This window comes from Diorhabda sublineata, chromosome 1 (assembly GCF_026230105.1).
Source record: "Diorhabda sublineata isolate icDioSubl1.1 chromosome 1, icDioSubl1.1, whole genome shotgun sequence".
Lineage (NCBI taxonomy): Eukaryota > Metazoa > Arthropoda > Insecta > Coleoptera > Chrysomelidae > Diorhabda > Diorhabda sublineata.
Genome location: NC_079474.1, coordinates 42646021 through 42667490, shown reverse-complemented (window position 1 = coordinate 42667490; position 21470 = coordinate 42646021). Strand labels below are relative to the sequence as shown.

At 31.8% G+C, this 21470-nt stretch overlaps 1 protein-coding gene across 1 annotated transcript; it reads right to left on the bottom strand.

Annotated features, from left to right (window-relative positions):
• Positions 1-1755: 1755 nt before the first annotated feature.
• On the bottom strand, positions 1756-21470 carry LOC130451406 (rhodopsin). Its single transcript, XM_056790401.1, has 8 exons — positions 21328-21470; positions 18839-18938; positions 18407-18533; positions 18192-18341; positions 16603-16816; positions 13200-13347; positions 3811-4088; positions 1756-2052 (listed from the first exon to the last, which is right to left on the bottom strand). Exons 2-8 carry the CDS (start codon positions 18923-18925, stop codon positions 1929-1931), a joined length of 1128 nt encoding a protein of 375 aa, XP_056646379.1. The 5' UTR covers positions 18926-18938; positions 21328-21470; the 3' UTR covers positions 1756-1928.

The window sequence follows — 21470 nt, the reverse complement described above, 5'->3', positions numbered from 1 at the left end:
TTTTCCGCAACTGCAACAATTTGAAGCCTATAATCATACGACATGGTTTCAACAAGATGGCACTTCTAATGCCTCTATGGCGGTCGTAAAGCAGATGTTTGCTGGGAAACTGATATCTCGCCGAGGTGACATTGCATGGCCGCCTAGAAGTCCGGACCTAACACCACCGGATTTTTTTATGTGGGACACCTGAAAAGTAGAGTCTACTCCAATAACCCAGTCACGCTTAATCAGTTGAAGACCAACATTTGAGAAGAAATAGCAGCTATTGCCCACGCAATGTACCAGCGAGTTTTTACCAATTTGAGATCTAGATTCGAGAAATCACCTGCATCTCTTAAGTTCAATTATTTTTAGATAATTCAACAAGTAGTTTGGGGAGTTTTGGTTATTCAAGTGCGTAGATGTAGGTGGTGATTACTTTTAACAGGAATACAATCATTTTTCATATAAGATAATATGAAAATAAATGAAAAAGCTGTTACCGTAATTATTACAACTTAAAGCAGCTGGAAAAAAGGAAAAAAAGGTGTGTACATCTTATTTTGGGTCATATTTTGTTGAGATTTGATCAAATTGACAGCTGACCCTAACCTTACCTCACACTATTTTGTTTTATATAGAGTCAAAGTTGGTAACCATGTTCATGTTAATCAAATCATTGTTAATCAAAACAAGTATTGTCAAACGATTCAACTTGCTCATTTCGTATCAAATTACTGGTAAGCTTTATTTTTGTATTTAAATCTTGTCACCACATGCCAAAACTTGGTTCACTAATTTTCTTTCAAAGAATTGGAAACAAACAAATAAGTTATCTTTATATAAAGTTTTGAACACACTGAAAATAACAACATATTTAGTTCATAAATTCCACATAAAACTTTTTGATTGCCGCATTTTTTAGGTTAGATTCTAAACTATATACGATAAGCCAATAGACAAAGATATTTATTTAAAAACGAACGTAATTTTTGTGGGATTGTGACTCAATCTAGTTGGCAAAAACTTATTTCCAATTTTGTATTAAAAACTATATCCATTTACAGAAAAATGGAAACTTCCAATTTGAACAATAAATTGAACAAAAATTCTTTTGACAACCCAGTCGATTTTTACGCTTTTTTCTTCATTTTGCTTCGTTTTTATTGATGCGTTTGTGAGTGAATCCGAAATCTATTAACAAAATTTTTATTTGAATTTTGATGTGCACCTCAAATCCTTAACTTAAAACAATTAACAGGTGGGCTGAAAAGTTCGTAGGTTAGCACTTAAAAAATATTTTTTTGAGAGAATTTGATTCTATTATCGAATTTAGTTGCCATTGAGGACGATACAACGATTATAGTCGTCATAGAATTTTTCGATACCATTTGCCTTTAGTATCAGAAAGGGCTTCAATTTTGGCAATAATCTCTACATCGACGCAAACTTTCTGTCTAACGAGCACCCTCTTGAAGTCTGAAACAAGAAAAAGATCGCTACGGGCCAGATCTGGAGAATATGAAGGAAGCGGAAGCTATTGATGAAACAGCACTTCAAATGGGACCATTTTCTGCGATTTCGTCCTTCAAACGCCCTTACGCCCCTACGCTGTTCACGATATTGAATTTTTATTATTTTATTTCGAAATTTTAATATGGTGTTATAAGGATTAGGGACGAAACAAAAAACTGTTCTCTGTTTTCTATAATTTATTTTAAATATACTTAAGGTACGGTGTTAAATTTCTTGGAATAATAAAAACACTGTGAACATGCTTGCAAGATTTAATGTTAACAAAAATACAATACGAGTCCATCATTTTATGTATTCTGCTATATTTTTTATCATATTTACAATTATTGTTTTTGTTGTTCATATCGTCAAGTTAACGTGCACCGAAATACGAAAACAGTCGTCGTGGTAAAAAACAAAATTCTTTATGTTTAAGCCCCCGGTTTTTCATCAGAACCTGTCACTCCAGTGACAGTGGAAACCGTATCATCTTGAGCCGAACCACAGATAAGCGACGGGAACTTCTTTTCGAGTGCTTGCCTGTATTTTGGATGACTGAAACATTTTAAATAATCTTATCATTAATTCGGTATATGACCTATAATAAATTTACAATTAATTAAATTCAAAAGGCAACAATAAAAACAATTGATACAAATATTAGATATTTACAATTACAAAAATTTTAATTGGTGCTTATAATCTAAGAATTCTGTTTTAAATGAAACCTTTTTAAGAAATGATTTTTTTTATTATGCCTGCTTTTAATGGATCCCTTTCTTTCTCTACTTTTTTCATAGATCGGCAAAGATATTTGAGATCTATATCACTATTATTCAAAGAAATACCCTAAAAGACTATTATTGCCCATTGATTATTTAATCTCTTGATTTTCTATGTTGCTTCTAATTCCGTTTTCTTTGTCATTGTATTTGGAATTATGCCTCACAATATTTGTCCTGCAAATGATCTACAAGTCTGCATTTCCGAGTTTCTGAGGATCCCTTTTGTTTACGTTTCGATGGCTTTCATTTCTGGATGCTTTTGATACTGGGTGCTTTTGATAGCACTATTTAGTTTTATTTATATCTGCAGATATTTACCATGCAGCAAATAATTGCATATGCAGACGATTTAGCTTTAAACAGCAAGAGAAAGAAGGGAAAAAGTTATGGACTAGGAATAAACCAAGAAAAAGGAATACATAGGGATTGAAGCGGGAAAGAACAGCAAATATAAGTCATAAGAAAAAATCTAACAATTCGGATACTGCAAGCAACACTATCAAATAATAATGAAGAACGGACTTCTTCTTTTTTTACTGCATATCCACTAATGGAGTGGTATGTATTAAGGATTGTATATCGTATAGTCCTGTCCACTGCCTGATGTTTCGCGGCCAAAATATTTTCTGCCATCCGATCCCTCTCTTTCCCTCAATTTTACTTCCGATCAGTAGGTGCAAAAATTGATATTTGTTGTTTCGCATAATGTGCCGTAGGTACGCCGTTTTTCGCTTCTTAATTAATTCAAATACTTCATGTTGTTTTCAATCTAGCCGTCCAAGGCACTTTGAGGATTTTGCGGTACAGCCACATCTCGAAAGCCTCCAACTTGTTATTCGCAATCGTGTTCAATGTCCAGCCTTCCATACCGTAGAGAAGCACCGACCAAACGTAGCACTTCACGAACCTCAGTCGTATCGGTACAAGTAAGCACTCTTCGAAACCTCAAGAATGCCTGTCGGGTTTGTTCATAACAGACTGAAGCAAATAAAAGAATACCGATAGGAAGTAAAGCTGTAGGATCATTAAAGAAGTTAACAAAATCACAGAAATTATCTAAAGCAGCTAAAATCAGAATATATCGAACAACCAACAGTTACATGGGTTTTAAAAAGGTAAAAAGGTAAAAAGACCTAACCAAAACAAATGAAGAACTAACCAAGACTTGAAAGATACCCATCAATAACAAAATACATAATAGTTCAAAAAGTAAAATGATTTGGGCATCATTAAAGAAAAAGAGGAAGGTCAAGGGAAAAATGGTTCGATGCAGTGTTGGAGGATTTTGGAGATGAATAACCGTTTGGTGTACAAAAGTACAGAATCATAACCCGCGGAGAAGAATTGTGAAATCAGTTGAAGACTGATGATAGGAGGAAAATAAGTCTTGAGCCTTAGAAGCCTAAAGTACTGTACATATATAGTATATATTTTAGAGCATCGTACCATAAGCTGTGGATCGATTTAAATAAAAGTATCATAAAAACTTTGAAAGACAATATTACTAAGATAATGAGATATATCTTACCTAATTCCATATACGATTGGATTGTATACAGCGTTAGCCTTAGCAAACAACGAACACCAAATAGTAGCCAAAGGACTGATTTTACTATTTCCTAAAATACCCGCAGCATTCGTGACTAAATATGGTGTCCACGCCATAAACCATAAAGATATAGTCATAAGAGCGATTTTGGCCAATTTACATTCGGCGCTAGTCTGGGAAGCTTCGGAAGAACGGAGAGAAGCCACATTCATTTTTTTAGCTTGCTCTCTCATGGACTTTTCATGAGCAGCTACAGCCTGAAAAAAAATTATCAACAAATATACTCTACAGCTGTTAATAAGATTTTTGTAGTTTTATATTTTCGGGCTAGTACGCATCTTGTAGTAGATATGTAGTTTCGTAGTTGCTATAGTATATGCCAGCTCTGTTTATCGGAGGCGTCCCTCCCACCCTAATTTAGGTTAATGTATATAAACTGCCATATTGTAATTAAGTGTGCATTCCAAAAAAAAAACCCGCACCTTATTCCATACTTATGATACCTTCATCCGTTCTAACAGCATATAGAGCAAACGCCTCCTGGAGCTTATCGGACCATTTCCCCAAAAAAGTTTTGACTTTCCAGCAGTACATCCTCAGGTATTGCCAACAGAAGTGCCGATTAAGCCCTAGTAATACCATTAACGATATTGACATAATATCAATTTCGAGCCATTTAAATGACCTTCAAGCCCGTTATGTGACTCGTACCTCCGAATCAAAGAATTCCTTTGCCATAAACATCCTTATAACTTCCTGAATTACTACTAGACGCCCAACTAAAAGTTATAATTGCTTGGGGATTTGTTGGAAGGAAAGTGATAAGAAACGAATGAGTATAATTGGAGGATATTTTAGCAGGATATGACGGGAGAAAAGATTGTCGCCTTAAGGGTAGGCATAGAGGCATAGAGGCTTTAGCAGAAGGTGGCAAGGCAGAATCAAATTAACGGAATTCAATAAATCAGTGTTAAAGTTGGGAGCGGACATATAGATAAAATAAACATAGTCAAACTTGGAAGACTGATGCCTTTGATTTTATTGTGAAAGTTATACAGAGGATTTTACACTGATTTACAATGGGTAAATATAAATTTTGATTCTTTTAAGAGCTCAAAAATATAAGTTTTTTGCGGCATAAACTATCGTGTCTTTGTTACGTTAACTTAAAAGTTTTTCCATAGCTCCAGGAACTATAGGTCTTAATCTATGGTTCTTTCTTCTTCTCAACAGAACGGCAGATGGACAGAATGACAACTAAGTGATTCTATAATGTTACAATATTTGAAGTAGGAAACACAAAAAAGACAATTTTTGAAAATGGATTATAAGCAATTTAAGTAAAACTCTTTGTATTTTATAAATTTCAATGTAACTTTAAATCATTTCAATGGATAATTATTACTTCTTTTTCGTGCATCTAATTTTTTTTACAATTCAATCTAGAAACTATTTGTATTGTCAGTGATTGACATCCTGCGGCTCTGTGGATGTGAAGCTGCGACTCTTAAGTTTCATACGTTTTGATACATTTTGATTTTATCAAAAAGAAATATTTTCTGAATCTATTAACGAGGATTAGGTATCGATTTTATCTCTCAGCGACTTGTACTCGCTTTTTTTCGCTTCCTTCCCCTTGACAACCCTCAAGGATTGCTTCATACGTGCATCTGAAGAACTGTTTCGTGGTTTCAAAAACAAACCAGAAATCTTGAAAATTTGCCATTATCCTCTGAAATGTCTTTAAATGTAACATATTTGCAAGTGGTCATAAAAGACACGGCACAAGTTGTTATTTTTGTCAGATATATGTCTTCCCAAGGTCCAAAAGAAGAATTTCTATAATTGCTACCGCTTTTGGGACAAGAAGGGAAGATATAGCGAATGACATGTAAAAATAGATTGAAGATTAATTTAAATAAAATCATTTTAATGGCAACTTATGGAGCCAGAAGTATGACATGAAGTATAAAAAAATAAAGGGGCGACAACGATTCTTCAGTGCAAATTAAACCACGAAATTCTGAAGTTTCACTGCATAATACATCAAGAACCGTTTTGTTGAGGTTATGAAATCGGTAATCAAAATAGTTAATAGCATCTTGTTAAAAGCATCTACCATCACCAAGAATTGTTAAATGAAATCATCATAATAAATTGTGATGGCTTTCCTCCAAAGATACGGCATTGACCGTTTTGCTTCAATGAAATAAATGGTTGGAGAAGTTTTACTTTATTGTGGATATCACAGCGAAATTGAATGAACCAAATCTTAAATTGCAATGAAGGTTAAACCCTGCTCAGGTTTTGGTACAAGAATTGGTTTGTTATGAAGAGAAATTACTTCTCCTTTAATTTATAAAGCAATATTGCGATAAAATCAGTGCAACAGTTGACACAAATTACACCTCACACTTATAACAAAAATTAAAGATGAATTTGCTGCCAGATTTGAGCAATTCGATACCAATAAAACCATTCTAGCATTCATAGTAAATCCTCTTAACATAAATAACCGAAATCTACCATTTGAAATTAAACCTGGATGTCTATAAACGCAATTGATCCATTCAAAAAGGAAGCTTTGTGGAATGGCAAATTTACAGAGTTGAGAAACCAAGTCAGAAGACTTTGAGGTCTAGGTCACAAAAGTGGACAGCTCGGTAAGAATTGCCGCGAGTTCAGGCTCTTATATTTAACATAGTTTTCCAGATTGCTACGGTTAGGTGAAGAAACCGTCTCTCCTATTAAATTAAAGTACAAGTTAGGGTTGTGAGAAAATGTTCAATTTTTTAACTTAAATAATAAGTAATTATCTAATAAATCCATTTAAATATGTATATCATCTAATTTGTTGTGAAAAACACTACAAATATATGACTAAATAGATAAATGATTAGTTTTTTTGGTAATTTTATACTTGGCAGTCCCCTCTTTTTTTTTGACTCTAGAAAATCGAAAAATCATCCGACTTCAATGAATTTTTTTAAAATCTTCTTTTTACGGCGTATTTACTGAAAAAATTATGGGAATAAAAAGAATGAAAACTCATATTGGTTTCAGGGATTTAAATGTTCATGAAAATGCACTCATTCACGTATAATTGTTGATAAAATTATCAAATGAAGTTGTTATATTTTTTCCATAATCTACACAAAAAAAACGAACCAATTGAAAAAACAATTTATACAAAAATGTTGATTTATCATGTTTTCACAATTAAAAATAATAACAATTGCTCTTAAAATTGACCTTTTATCACATATAATCGTTTTTACCTTTTTTATTAAGTAATCAGTAAAGTTATATGAACAAAAACATTCTCACTTTTTATAATTAAGTTAATAATATTAAAAGTTAACTTTGAAAAATTGAAAATTATCTATTCTTACTAAGGTTGACTGGGAATTTAAAATCATAAAAAATCTTCAAGTGAGATATTTCCAAGATTTTTCACATAAATCCTTCGTAAAAACGGAGATTTTGAGAAAAAATTTCTCGAAATCGGTTGATTTTTCGATTTTATTGGACGTTTATGATAACATTTAAAGTCAGAAAACCATATGAAATCTTTAAGTGAGATAAAAAATGAATAAATAAACATTTTTCAATTTTTTATCCACCAAAATCTTCGTTTTTTGTATAAATTAATAAAAAAACACATGAACTGTGTTTGATGCTTTGTAAAATAGTTTCGAAGGATTATATGCGAAGAAGGGCGTTTATGATCACATTTAAAGTCATAAAACTGTATGAAATCTCGAGGTGAGATATTTCCCATATTTTTTTTCACAAATCCGCCATCAAAATGAAAATTTTGAGAAAAAATTCATCGAAATCGGATGATTTTTCGATTTACTAGAGCCAAAAAATTATATTTATGTGAGTACTATTAATTATTGGCAACAAAAAATTTTGTGACTCAATATAAGAGATATTAAAGTTAGATGATATTTTGATGAAGACCAAAATTAGGTGGAAACGACAAAATAGTTTCTATAAAAAACATTTACAGAATATAGAAAACGAACGAATGATTGTAACATTGAAACCAAGTTTGAAAACGATGACGTACATCATTTTTTTTAACGTACGACCTATATTTTCATGTATTTATAGTTTATTGAAGCTCACTATAGATTCAAAATATCCAGCATTTAATTCCTATTAATTAAATGCTAAATAATTCAAAAAGCTGCACAACAGGAAAGATCAAATGCATATTTTATATTGCGAGAGTTCCCTAGAAAGTGAGCATTACTTGTACCAATCTGCAGGTCATATTTCCTCTGACGGTTTTAATCAAATTACACAGGCACACGAGTTTTATTTGTCCGAATACCAGTCGGTTTTTTATTAATCTACATTAACATAAGCGTATCTTAGAATATTTACAATAACCACACACTTTTAATGCACAAATATCACTCTTAATCATCAGTTGGTTGAATGAAAATTAAAATTAATATTCTATATAAAATATAATTGCAAGTCATAAACTTCTTTCAATATAAAATGAATAGGTACAGAGTAAAAAATATTTTTCACTCACATTATCATAATTAACATGTTTTAAGTGCCTCAAATGTTTCTATAAAGTCTCTAAAGGTATTAATTTTCTACATGATCCATTGTACATTTGTGCCGATTTAGACAAGTACATTATAATTATTTTTTTTATCTTCCGTGTTTATCTTCAAGCTTTTTATAGGTTTGCTCCAACCTGCTAGTCTAGACTGTTCTTGGAAGGGTTATTGGAAGCTTTTAAATGATATTTTATGCGCAATCTCCGACAGTTCTTGTAACAGTACTTGCTATTATCAGGTTCGTTCCAACCCATCAAAGAACCGTCCTTGGTATGGTGATGATTCTGCGCAATAGAGATTACGTGTTCAATTCGGACGGTTACCGTTAAACGAACGATTCTTATTTGTGTTCCAACCGTCTTAGTTATAGTTTGTGAACCGTTTCAGGGATGGTCTTTTCGATACTTCGTTGATAGCAAGTTCTGTTACAAGAACTGTCGGAGATTGCGCAGAAAATATCATTTGAAAGCTTCCGATAACCGTTCCAAGTACAGTCCCGACTAGCAGGTTGGAACAAACCTAACCAAGTATCGAAAAGACCGTCCCGGAAACGGTTCACTAACGATACCCAAATCGTTCGAAAACAGTAACTGGCCGGGTGGGACAATATTGCGCAGAATCGTCACCAAGGATGGTTTTTTGATGGATTGGAACAAACCTATAATGACTAGAATATCTATCTGTAAAAATGTTCGTACTTCACATCACGTAACGCTGACAAAAGCAATAAATTTGACAAATACTCACAAGTAAGCATATAGTTTGCTTACGGATACCATACACTTTTCTCATCGCTTCCATAAATTAGCTTTCAGCGCGCAATATCTTCTCAGGCCATAAAAAAGTGCCCGCGTATCAATTACACTACTACCAAATACTGCACAATTATTATTGCTGTTAACTTTCGAAACGGAAATAGACTAAGAATATATCCTCGAACAGACACGTGACAAAATTTTATATCTCTCTCTAACTTGATTTATGTCATTTTCCCCACTTCCTGTATGGTATACTATTATCCATGATCATTGGAGAATTCTTACTATTTATATGAAAAAAATTTAAGCAACAAACAAACAAGAAATCATTGAAAAATCCATTAGAAACCTATAACTCGACTATTCTAGCTTAGCTATCAATCTTGATCATTTTTAGATGCGTTGTGACAAAATTTCAATATTTTTTATTTATTACTTAATTTCACAACAATGGTTTAAAGGTCAATTTCTAATTAAATTAGTATTAAATTTGTATCAGCTGCTTTCGAAGTAAGCTTACAACTGTTTTTCGAAATTATAGTGAGCCCAAAACCAAAAACAACACATGAAGTAGACTTGATTCTTACACTGCAAAAGAATAATTCGATTGTGATAGAAAAAAAAAGGCTTCAGAAAAAAGAGTTCTAGAAGGAGAAATATTATCAAAAAGTATTAGTAGAACGTGGGACAATCTGTATCATTTACGCCTAGTATTCTAAAGAACACACCGGTGGGGAAAGCAAAGAAGAGAAGCTCCGATACGTAAGATCCGGCGTAAGTGGCAACCCTGCTTTTTTGTAGTACTATAGAAGCAATAGTGGGGTAAATACAGATCTTAAGCCCTAGAGAAGGAATTGTATCTAGGAGAAGAAACTCCGATTTAAAATCCTGGTCCTCCCGGTTTGGGGTTGAGTCATCGAGCCAACCCTTACAGATACTCGGTAAAAAGTGGAAAGGTTAAAAATCTCGATAAATCGCCTCGGAAAGTGTGACAATTTTTACCCAATCCATTACCTCACTGTAGTTACGAGATGTTCTGGTTTTTCGAAGCATATTCTTTCAAATTTTCATCTAACGTATTCTTTCAAAACCAAATAGGTAGAATTTCATCTTATCTTGCAGATTCAAAGTTATGCTCTTTTTTTTATTATCTAATCTTTGAGCTCACATTTCTCGATCCCTGTTTTGTTTATCAATTCTTGTAATTGTCTCTGGAATAATTTAAAAACTGTATAATCTAAAATCTGTTACGCCAATGTATTCACAAGTAACATCATTAAATAAACAAGTATATTGCACCCGAGAGGTTACATAGTAGATTGTGCTTGTATACGAGACAAAAATGTCAGTAATATATTCTCCGAAGGGCTGCAATCTCTTCTCAGAGGGAAAACAAATTGCTAGGTGTGGTTGAAGGTAATCTGCTTCTTTAATTCTTCCACTAAGAATTTACTATCACGAAATTTACTGGTATAAAGAAATAAAACAATAGATTGATACCTTATTTTATTAATTCGTGCACGCTATTACTACGAGAGTTACTCATAAAATAATAAACGTCTGATACCGCTGGTCATGGAGTGGTATCTCAGTCGGCTTCCAACCATAATAACGGAAGCAGTTCCACTTTAGATTTAAAATATGTGCTGTATTTGAAAATACAGCAAAACCTATAGAAATTCTAGCCGAAAATGGTATGCTTGAAGTTTAATAATGGCCGAACTCAAGTTTACTATGGAGAGTGAATGCTCGAATATTATGACCGTGTTGAAACCGACTCCACAAGTTTCACTCACTTTGTTGTTTTAAATTATCAATCAATCGTAACTGATAATGAGACTTATCTAAAGTAGAATCGCTTGAAGTTATGTATATACAGAATATTTCGAAATAGCACTCCAATCTCTCGGGAAATGATTCTATAAGTAAATATATAGAAAAAAGTTGGTATAACAAAATTTCCAAAAAGCGAGTTGTAGTGAGCGATAGATTTGTTTGATCTACACGTATTTTGACCTGAAAAATTGAATAAAATAGATCTCAGATTTGTAACTCTAATAGTTTTTACGTTAAATGACATAAAATACAAAAAACTCAATTCCAAAATACACTTTTCTTACGTTTGAAGAGGAAAAACTTTCGTTAAATGCCTAATAAATGCATTAACCTTTCAAATAAAACTCATAGAAAATGATGTGTATAACCTCAATAAAAAGTTACTACACAATTTGCTTATTTTTGTTTTGATCTTCATTCAGTAGAAGAAATATATTTTCAACTTGCATTTACTTTTTATTGAGGTTGTACACATCATTTTCTTCAGTATTAAATTTTCTGTAAGTTTTATTTGAAATTTTAATGCATTTATTAGACATTTAACGAAAATTTTTCCTCTTCAAACGTAAGAAAAGTGTATTTTGGAATTGAGTTTTTCGTATTTTATGTCATTTAACGTAAAAACTATTAGAGTTACAGATCTGAGATCTATTTTATTCAAAATACGTGTAGACTAAAAAAATCTATCGCTTACTACAACTTGCTTACGAAGCGTTTTTGAAAGTTTTGTTATACCAACTGTTTCCTTATATTTACCTATAGAATCATTTCCCGAGAGATTGGAGTGCTATTCCGAAACAACCTGTATATATTTTTCTATCGATAGAAATGAAATATACCAACAATAAGATTATTCACAAGTCCAACTACAAGCCATACGTAATAGTTTATTTAATCGTAAAAAGAGACAACGATATAATAGACGTAACGTGAATAACTGTATTAAACGTTGAATTTGAAGTGAGCTTTGTTGACTGTGTTGGTTTAAGCGAAATTTTAGATTGAACGTGTATTTTTTGTTAAGATCAGTTCTTTTAGAAAATAATTCGGCTTTTTAATTAATTTTACATCGGTATGTACAAATATAATACATCATCAACTTTATTTCACTATTAATAAGTGGTAAATAGTGTTTATAATTTGTACAATTTGTAAATTTCTGTAGAATTTTCAAAATTGCATCAATCAAGTACCTGATTATAAATAGCCGGAGAACATCTTAATTCACGAGCATAGATTTGTTTATAGATTTGATTGGATATTTTGAGATAGAAAAAAAAACAATAGCAGACCTTTTCAAGCTCTTTCATCTGCTCAGGAAGTATCATAATAAAGTTGACATCTATTCAATGAGATTTCTATTCATTCTATTATATATTTACAAACACCATTCAGGCAGACACTTCGATTAGAACTACTATACTCAAGAAGATAAAACAATAAAGGCAGAATATTTTTAATTATTGCTTGTTACGTTAAAGAGGGAAATTGCAAGAAAGCGACACCGTATTTGAATAAAAATAAAATGTTCTTTACCAGATCAGGCACCAGCGACATTTTCCTGTTTCCTAACTTTAAAGTTTCCCTTGCAAGAGAGAGATTTCCAGCAGACTAAGATATTGTAACATACTTGAATGCCTATTTCGAGGAAATAGTCGTCAACTATTATTTGGAAGTGGTGAAAAATTTAGCTTATCGCTAATAATAGAGATAGTATTACTACCAATATTAGAACGAAATACGAAGAGGGTTGTTTTCGTTAAATGTTAGAGGTTATTTTCTAAATTCTCGTACCGTACTTCTTCCATCGTTCTTTTCGTCTATACCCTTTTCTTATTTCACCAATTGCTCTATCTTAGATAAGAAGCTGTTTCTTTTTCTATATAAATCGTCCGGTTTATCAAAAATATTTGACAGATTATAAGATGGTAGCATGTGATTTAAAAAACGAAAATTGTAACAAAGATTTAATAAAAATCTACTCAGTTTTTATTGAAATAAAAAATAAGCCGAACAATAAAAATAAAAAATTTAAAGTTATCTGAATTCAAATCGTTGTAATGTACTGAAAAGTGTAATCCACCTCGCATATTGTTTCTCATTTAAAGAACTATTTCCTTATAAGTCTGTAGATCTATTATTTCCTGTATAACTATCAATAATCTAAACGTTTCGAATATATACTTACCTGCACGATGAAGAAATATGAATAGATAATAGTGAAAAGTGGTATGAAATAAACGAAAAATCCATAAACGTATAAATAGCTTTTGCTCAGCGGATCTTGGTTGAGGTAATCGGTTCCGCAAGCAGTCATGTTACCCTCGGGGACATATCTGCAAAAGGATAAATAATTGCAAGTATATTGACTGTTCCCACACACTTTGTTTGAGAACTGATAAAACTATAAATACTAAAATTTTACAATCATTGCTTCCACTATGAAAATCTTTTTTATCTAATTTTTTCCAAAAATGCAACTTTCTCATATATCTGTTATGATCTATAATATATTTTTTCTACGTCCATTATAATATTCACGTTTTTTTTTCATTCATTTGCATTTATAAAGAATGTAATTTTTGAATCGGTCAAACAGCGTGAAAAAAAGTGCTGTAACGTGTCATTTTTTAACGCCATTATAAAATTGTTGTATCAAAATATTGTGCTGTGAACGGTTTCTTTCCCGTGTCAATTCGTTTCTCTGATAAACTGTCCCACTTTTATTTCTTGATATTCGTTCAAGAAAATCCGTTTTGTATCTAATTAAAAGGATTTTAGTATTATTATTAGTGATATAGAGAATAATAGTGAAGAAAGTTTAAACTGCACACCAGAAGATGTTGGTTCAATAGGCAAAACTGCAACGACTATGAATCTCTCCCTGAGAAATCCAGGAAACAGTATTTGAATGATTATAATTCTTTTATGGCGGGGCATACTAAAAAAGATATAAACAGCTTCACATAAAGAGTGTTACTAACTTACTTTGAAACTAAATCCAAAATGTGGAAGTCTTCAACACTTTGGTCGACTTATTCAAAACTGAAATGCACTTTAATGGTAAATAACGACGTAAACTCATTGCATATTTGAAAAATAAATCAGTTGGCTATAGACCCAAAAAATCTAAAACATTTGCCGTGAAGAAATAAGTAAGTTTCTGTTGCAAGCTCCAGACGATCATTATCTCATACATAAGGTATGACAGCAAACAATTTTAATGTTAGCTTAGATATTGTTTGTAACATCTTTCAGGTTGCTTTAATATTCGGAATTGCTGTAGCTCTGCGGAGGAAGGAATTATATAAAATGAAGTGTAACAATATTAATAATACCGGAAATATCTGACAATAGATTAAACTTGGTTAACATTTATAAAAAATATAAAAACCAACGACCCACAAATATCAAAATAGATCATTTCTTTTTGCAGTATATAGTATATGGAAAATGCAAAACCCAAGTTGTAGGTATCAATACCTTTTCAAAAATTCCCTCGCTTATCGCAACATATTTGAATTTACCTAATCCAAAAAACTACACTGGGCATACATTTCGACGATTTTCGGCGTATCTATTAGTGGATTCTGGTGGTGATATAATTTAACTAAAGAAGCACGGTGAGTGGAAATCCAACACAATTGCGGAGGGTTTTAACAGGAGGGTTTTAACAGGAATAACTAGTTCGACTTCAAGCAACATTGTAAATGTTTACTATCCAACCAACAATCCAATAAGTACTAATACAACTATAGACGATGTTATTTCTTTGAACTCGTATTTAAGTACCAATAGTAATGTAACATCTTCTTCCCTTCAAATTAATAATGGTCACAGTTGTACTTTTAATATAACTATTACAAAATAAAAATTGATAAAGGTTTTGTGGAATTTTTTCAAGTCGTACAAAAAAGGATTATTTCACTCACTTGTTGCATACATAACTATCCCTATCTTTGCGCTTTTTTGTGTATTTTTTTAATTTTTAGAGAGGGTATCTTCAATTAAACTCATATTAGCTCGTCATTAGATATACAGTATGTTCATGAAGTAACGTATCGGGATAATATTTCAATTTATGTTAAATTTGCGAAAAAAATGGTTACTAAAAGTTTTTTCAAATAAGTCATATGTGTAATTGTAGCATAAGTATACAGCATACATCATTAGCACAAAACGACTTTATATATGTATAAAAAACAGTTAACAGTCTATATATTTTCATAATCTCATACTAATACAAACGTCAAGACACCACATAATTGTTCCAAAGTTACAGTCTAGCCTGAATTAGCCTTGTCCACAATTGTTGAGGAACCCGACCCGAGGGGGGCCCCAAAGAGTCAAACTTTTTGAAAAAAAAATCTCGACTCACAGTAAGAAACTTAATAAAAGAAAGAGACTTCCGTCATTTCTAAATATTTGCAAACTCAAACCATTGACTATACGTTAGCTTGGAACTTAGTAGGAGCTCTACTCCAGAAAGTTAGGACAATTTGAAGTATTACATCATAAACAAAAACCTATGCAAGTGCAATTAATTTCTATCTAGATTAAAATGACATTGATGACGAGTTAGGCTAGACGCATACATATAACTTTTAATTGCACAACTATTTACTTGTTTGTTGAAAGACTATTGAATAAAATGAAAATGCGTATACAGCCAACACGATAAATGTTCTGGGTTCTCTTGAACTTCTTGTCTAATGTTAATTTCATTTGAAGCTGTGATATCTACAAAGGTTTGGCCAAGAATGTTTTATGAAATTCTTCTCTTATTTTCAAATAAACTCTCAACATAGCCTTCGACTACACTATTGGATTTCCATCCTCAGTGTTGCTTTATCAGAATGTCCCCTCCTGAATCTGCCAGAAAGAGTGTCTGAAACAATGTGCTGTGTATCCTTCAACATTAGGTAGACCCACGTACTAAACAATTTTTGGTAATCTCGCTGGCACTCGTTTTGGCAAATATTACCCTTGCTGAACAATTTCACTCTTTTTTTAATTAGTTACGTAAGTAAGGAAAAACAAATCAAATGGACCAAGTGTAGAGGAATATTTCAAGGACCCCAGGACGGTCCAATAAAACTGTTAAACACATTCAAATACGATCCTTTGGGCCGGGGAAAAGGTTTGAAATAAAATACGTCGTGCGGTCCATAGCACCGCTCTGACTGTGGGAAAGTTCAATTGCGGGCCTATGGACCTCACGGGGACTCAACGTGTTGAATAATTCTTATACAAGACATAATTGTAATATACAATATGCATCGAAGTTATTCTAAAATTATTGTATTGTTGAGAAATAATTTGTACAAAAAATGGGTAGAGAAAAAAGTGGATGATCTTTTAAGAATATCTAAAAACAAAGCTCGCTTTATAAACATTAGAATTTATAAAAGAAAAAACCATAATAGAAAGAAAAAAAGAGGATGGAATATTCAACTGAAAACAACATTTATTGGAAAAAGGATTGGAGGAATCTACTGATTGATCAGAGTGAATCAGAAGAAAATAAATATATAATGGTGGAAATAAAAAGTTTTTACAAACATTGTATATAGAAATCGAATTTTTCTCACCTGTTCCAGCCAAATAATGGTGCAATAGTCCATCCGACGGACATAGTCCAAATGAGTAAAATTCTTAACAAAGCAGTTTTCTTAGTCAGTGGTTTAGCACTCAATCCTTTAACAATGACGTTGTATCGGTCCAAAGCGATGAACACCATTGTCCAAATTGAAGCACAACCGAAAAGTGATCCGAACATACCATATAATTCACAAAAGAATGGACCTAGATAATAACATAATGAAAATCAGAGTGTCTCATTGAATTGAATGTGAATCAGAAAAGTTATTTATGAAAAGTGATGCTTCAAAATTTATTCTGTAAACTTATAAAGAATGACTTTACATGAGAGCTTAAAATCATCATAATTATCTATTCAAAAATATGAAAAAACATGCCAGAAAATAATCTTTTAAATCTAATTGGTGGACTAATAAATTCGTATACTGATATAGAAAAAATATTTTTTTTTTGGTAGAATCAAAATAGGTTGTAATAGCGAAATACTCTTAAAGATTAAGAGCACATCTAGAGAATATGCTAGATGATGCGGAGGCAATTCGAAGTCGTTTTTCGCGAATTCGCCCTTCAAATCTTTCAATACCGCTACGTAATAGTCACTACTAAGGGTTTTTTCTCTATTTAAAATAGTCTATGCATATTATACCAAGCGCATCTCAAAATACTCATATCATAACCTTGCCAACAGAGTTTTACGTCTCTCCACGATTTGGAGTTCATCACGTACAATCCATGATAGACCGATCCAATGATCCAATGATAGACCATGAACAGCTTTAAACATTGCTCAGAACTCATTTCGTTGTTGTTTTTGGTCGATTGTCGATATTTGGAACAAAGCTTTCACACACCCGAATACTTATTCATGTCCAACAAGCTTCTATTCAAAGTCAAAAAAAATTTAGGGTTCAGTGGAGATGAAGACAATTTGTGTACGAAATGAAGGTTTTCGATTGTGCAAAATAAAAACTAATCGGGACTATAGGATAAAAGAATACTGTGAGGATGGTCGACCCAATATCTACAAGGACGAAACTTTGTCTGATCACAATAACGAAAGACTACGAAAACCAGCGCCGAAGGGGCAGCAGTTAGTTATAGTTCGTGCAGAAAAGAAAAATGGATCCCGCCGCGTGGATTATTAAAATTGATGAGGATAACATAGAGTAGAGTAAAGAGAGTTGAAACAGTGGTAGTGGTTTAAAAAAATCTAATATGGATAGCATGTCACAGTATAATTGAAGTTATAGAACTTCTGCGGTTAGATGATTAGTTAGTCCAATGAAACAGCCGAGATCTTAAAAATAAATTGGTTATCCGCCTTATTCTTTCCCTTTTGAAACGCTAGTTATTTTCAATTAACCCCTTTCACTTATTGGTTTTTTATAAAACTTTTCTGCACTTACTCAAAATTTCTCCAAAAAATTTCTAGCATATGTCATTATTTTTTTGCTTACTTCATTAATCGAAATATTTAGTGCTCCTCAGATTTCAATTTTATATTTTATTATTCAGCTTAAAATATTTTATAATGAGTTTAAAAATAAAATATAAACTTATAGGATTGCCAAATATTTACCCAAAACCCAGGTTTCGTAGTAGCAGTTAATAACCATAGGAGGAGACATAGTAACCATCATGAGAAAATCGGAGAAAGCCAAATTGACAACGAGTAAGTTGGAAGGAGTACGTAGCTGTTTAGTCCCCAAAAAAATATATACAACCATCCCTAGAACATAGGTTTTAATGAAACTTTGTAGTATTTTTATTTCGAAAAATTGCATCATATCATACCGTTGCCAACTATGGCGATAAAGCCCAAGACGCCGATCATGAAACCCAAAATGCCGTGCCATAATGGATTCATAGGAGGAAATTGGTACCAATAGGCATCGACCATATGTAACATATCTGGCAATACCTATAAATATAACTTGGATAATTAGAATTATAGACCAAATGACTAATTTCTCCCTATATTTATATTTTGAAATCTTTTCGTAGTAAAATTTGCTTTTATTATTACTTCAGTATTTGAAATCGTCTAATGATACACATAACTTCATAATGTCAAACAATAACTGATATAATATAATAATATATAATATATAATATAATTTTTATTTGAACTAAAAGTTGTTTGGTATATAACAGTAAACAAACAGTGACAAAAGCATGAAATATCAAAGTAATATTTATTTATAGTAATCAAAAACTAGTAGTTACCTTGTCCACAACGGTCATATTACCGCCAAAGCCGGCTGCCCGCTGTGCGGCCCATCCGGCAAAGCTCGGTTCGCCCATTACAGACATTTTAAATATGGCACTAAAAAATTGATAATGATCTGAATTAAGAAATAACACAATAAAAATGCATGAATTACTATTAGCTCTTCCCTAAATTCACATTCCCTAACTATTTTATAATCATTCAATATCCAGAGAAAACTACCAATCAATAATATATTCTCTAATAATTCCAAAGGAATTTTTCAAATTTTTCCAACTAATAACACGTCACATCTTTTCTCTTTTAAATATTTCTTAAAATTAAACCTGCATTTAAACAATTGACAATATACAGAACCAATTTGACGTCTTGCAGCTAACAAAACGAGATATGGCTGGTTGAGTTACGCTACGTTGTGTGTTAAAAAGAAAAAATGTTAAGAAAAAATAAAAGCCAACTTTAATTAAGTTGATGAGGACTTAGGAGTAAATTAACTACACAAGCATTGATTACAAAAATAATAGATATAAACCGTGATATCAATTAGTATTTTATTTTTATATTAGGTTATGTAGCTATTTTGTTTTTAAAGTAATATGTACAGTATTCGATTATTGAGTTATAGTAATAATATAATGAACAGAAGTTGTATATTTGATGTCGTCCTGACTTTACAATTCAAAATCGTTGCCTAAATTAAGACCAAACGTGTCTATGAAAGATTCTACTTCCACAAACTTCTCTTCCCATTTTATCGAGTGATAACAATGTTTTTTTCATTGAGCAACGCTAAATTCTTCAAATAATTTATCACATAACTGTTGAACATCTTTAACTGGTTCCCTACTATTCAAATTAGATGGCTCATCCTTTTAAACATAATGATAAGAAGCATTGTCAATAGTTTTTAAATTTTCGGTTTGAACATCCCGCTGAAACGCTCATTATCAAAATGGTGGTGCAGGGACGTCAGTACATAGTAAGCTTGTAAACAGTTTGATGTTTATTTTCTTGTTATAAAATGTCTATTAATTGAAACTCAGTATAACTAATACATTGTGTAGAATCACCTGAAAAACAATTCACGTGTCTACAACAATGAAGGAACGAACAAAGCTCAAAGAGATCCAGAGACTTATCAACTAAAACTTCAATTTATATTTGTAAAGATCATTTGTATGTAAATATAAATTGTTATTATTTTCCTTAACTTGATAGAGATCGATGTAGATCGAAATTTTTACATGCGGATTTTAATAGAAAAGAAACCTAAAAATTAATTGTTATTTTTCTAACTTTATTATAAATATTTTGTAACTGCAGGAAAAAAAATACTGGTGTATTAATATATCATTAAACGAACTGCATCTGAGGTTTACTATTTAGTGACGTCACTGGCAGTTAGAAATGAATTTTTCTAGCAACCATTCTTTTCATATTGTATCTCTTCATGGTATCCCCGTTATGGTATTAGAAGAAATCTCATGTTTTTCTATGAAAACTTTTACGTTGGCTTCTGTTTGTCTCCAATGTAAGCAGATACTTCTTTTAGAAGCGCCGACCCCGCAATAACTTCATTCACGCGTTTGGTCGTTCAACACATTTTTATGTAGTTTCCTCCATCACTAGTTTAGTTTATTGCTTTAACAGAAGTGATTATTGGGTTCAAATACGGTCTCAAACCAAATTTACAGAAATATTTTTGTGTATAGGTCTTTTCAATGATTCCGTTACTCGAAAGGTTGGTTTTGAGACTTATTAGATTTCAATATATAAATTATACATTTTTTTTGTGTTTTTAGTTTATTTACAATAATTATTGCATACAACTATTAACAATTTTTTATTGTGTATTGTAGTCACTTCCCTTTCGTAATGAAAAAAGACGTGAACGTTTCATCCATCATTTTCCAATTATTTATATAGTTCACAGTGTTTCGTAATCAAATCCCATAAATTCATAAAGAAATAAAAAATCAAAGCTGTTGACGCAAGAGAGTTGAAAATTCTTTGTACGTTCAACCTTAATACTATTTCTTCTTCTTTCTTCCGTAATAGGTCTAACACCTGTTCCTTCTTCGATATATTCCCTCATCCTGGCTCTAGATTGCCTACCTTCCGAGAATTTTTAAACAAAAATCTATTCATTTTAAACCATTCGAAACAATTTTAGTGTACCTGATTAAGAATTATTATTAAATGCATATAAAACTACTAAAACGACCACTACTTTATAGCGAGTAGTGATCTGCAATAGAGTCGTCCTTCTAAGTCAGTACAAAACTTGAATAAATAACTTCAAATCAAATAACATTTCTTTTATGTAATGTTAGTGGTAAGTTTTAAAACGAATATCAACGTGTCTCAATTTTATTATAAATGATACAAGTACAAACTATAACAAAGATATTATTATATCAATAAATCTAATCTTCCACATCGCTTCCACCTATATAAATAGGATAAATGAGAAAAAGCAACTCACCCTAAATATGATCACAGTCTAATATAAACACGGTTTTTTTTTGATTTTTTTAATTAGACTTTTTACATTTAAATTATCTGAAAGACGCTCTTGGGCTCGACTCGTCGTTATAAAATTAAGATTTTCTTTTATAGGTTTTTCGT

Coding starts and splice junctions, on each gene's coding strand:
- LOC130451406 (XM_056790401.1), bottom strand. CDS start 18,925: ATGTCTGTAATGGGCGAACCGAGCTTTGCCGGATGGGCCGCACAGCGG. Junction 18,342..18,406: donor TATCGCCATAGTTGGCAACG/GTATGATATGAT, acceptor CCTATGTTCTAG/GGATGGTTGTATATATTTTT. Junction 13,348..16,602: donor CCATTATTTGGCTGGAACAG/GTGAGAAAAATT, acceptor ATCCTTTTGCAG/ATATGTCCCCGAGGGTAACA.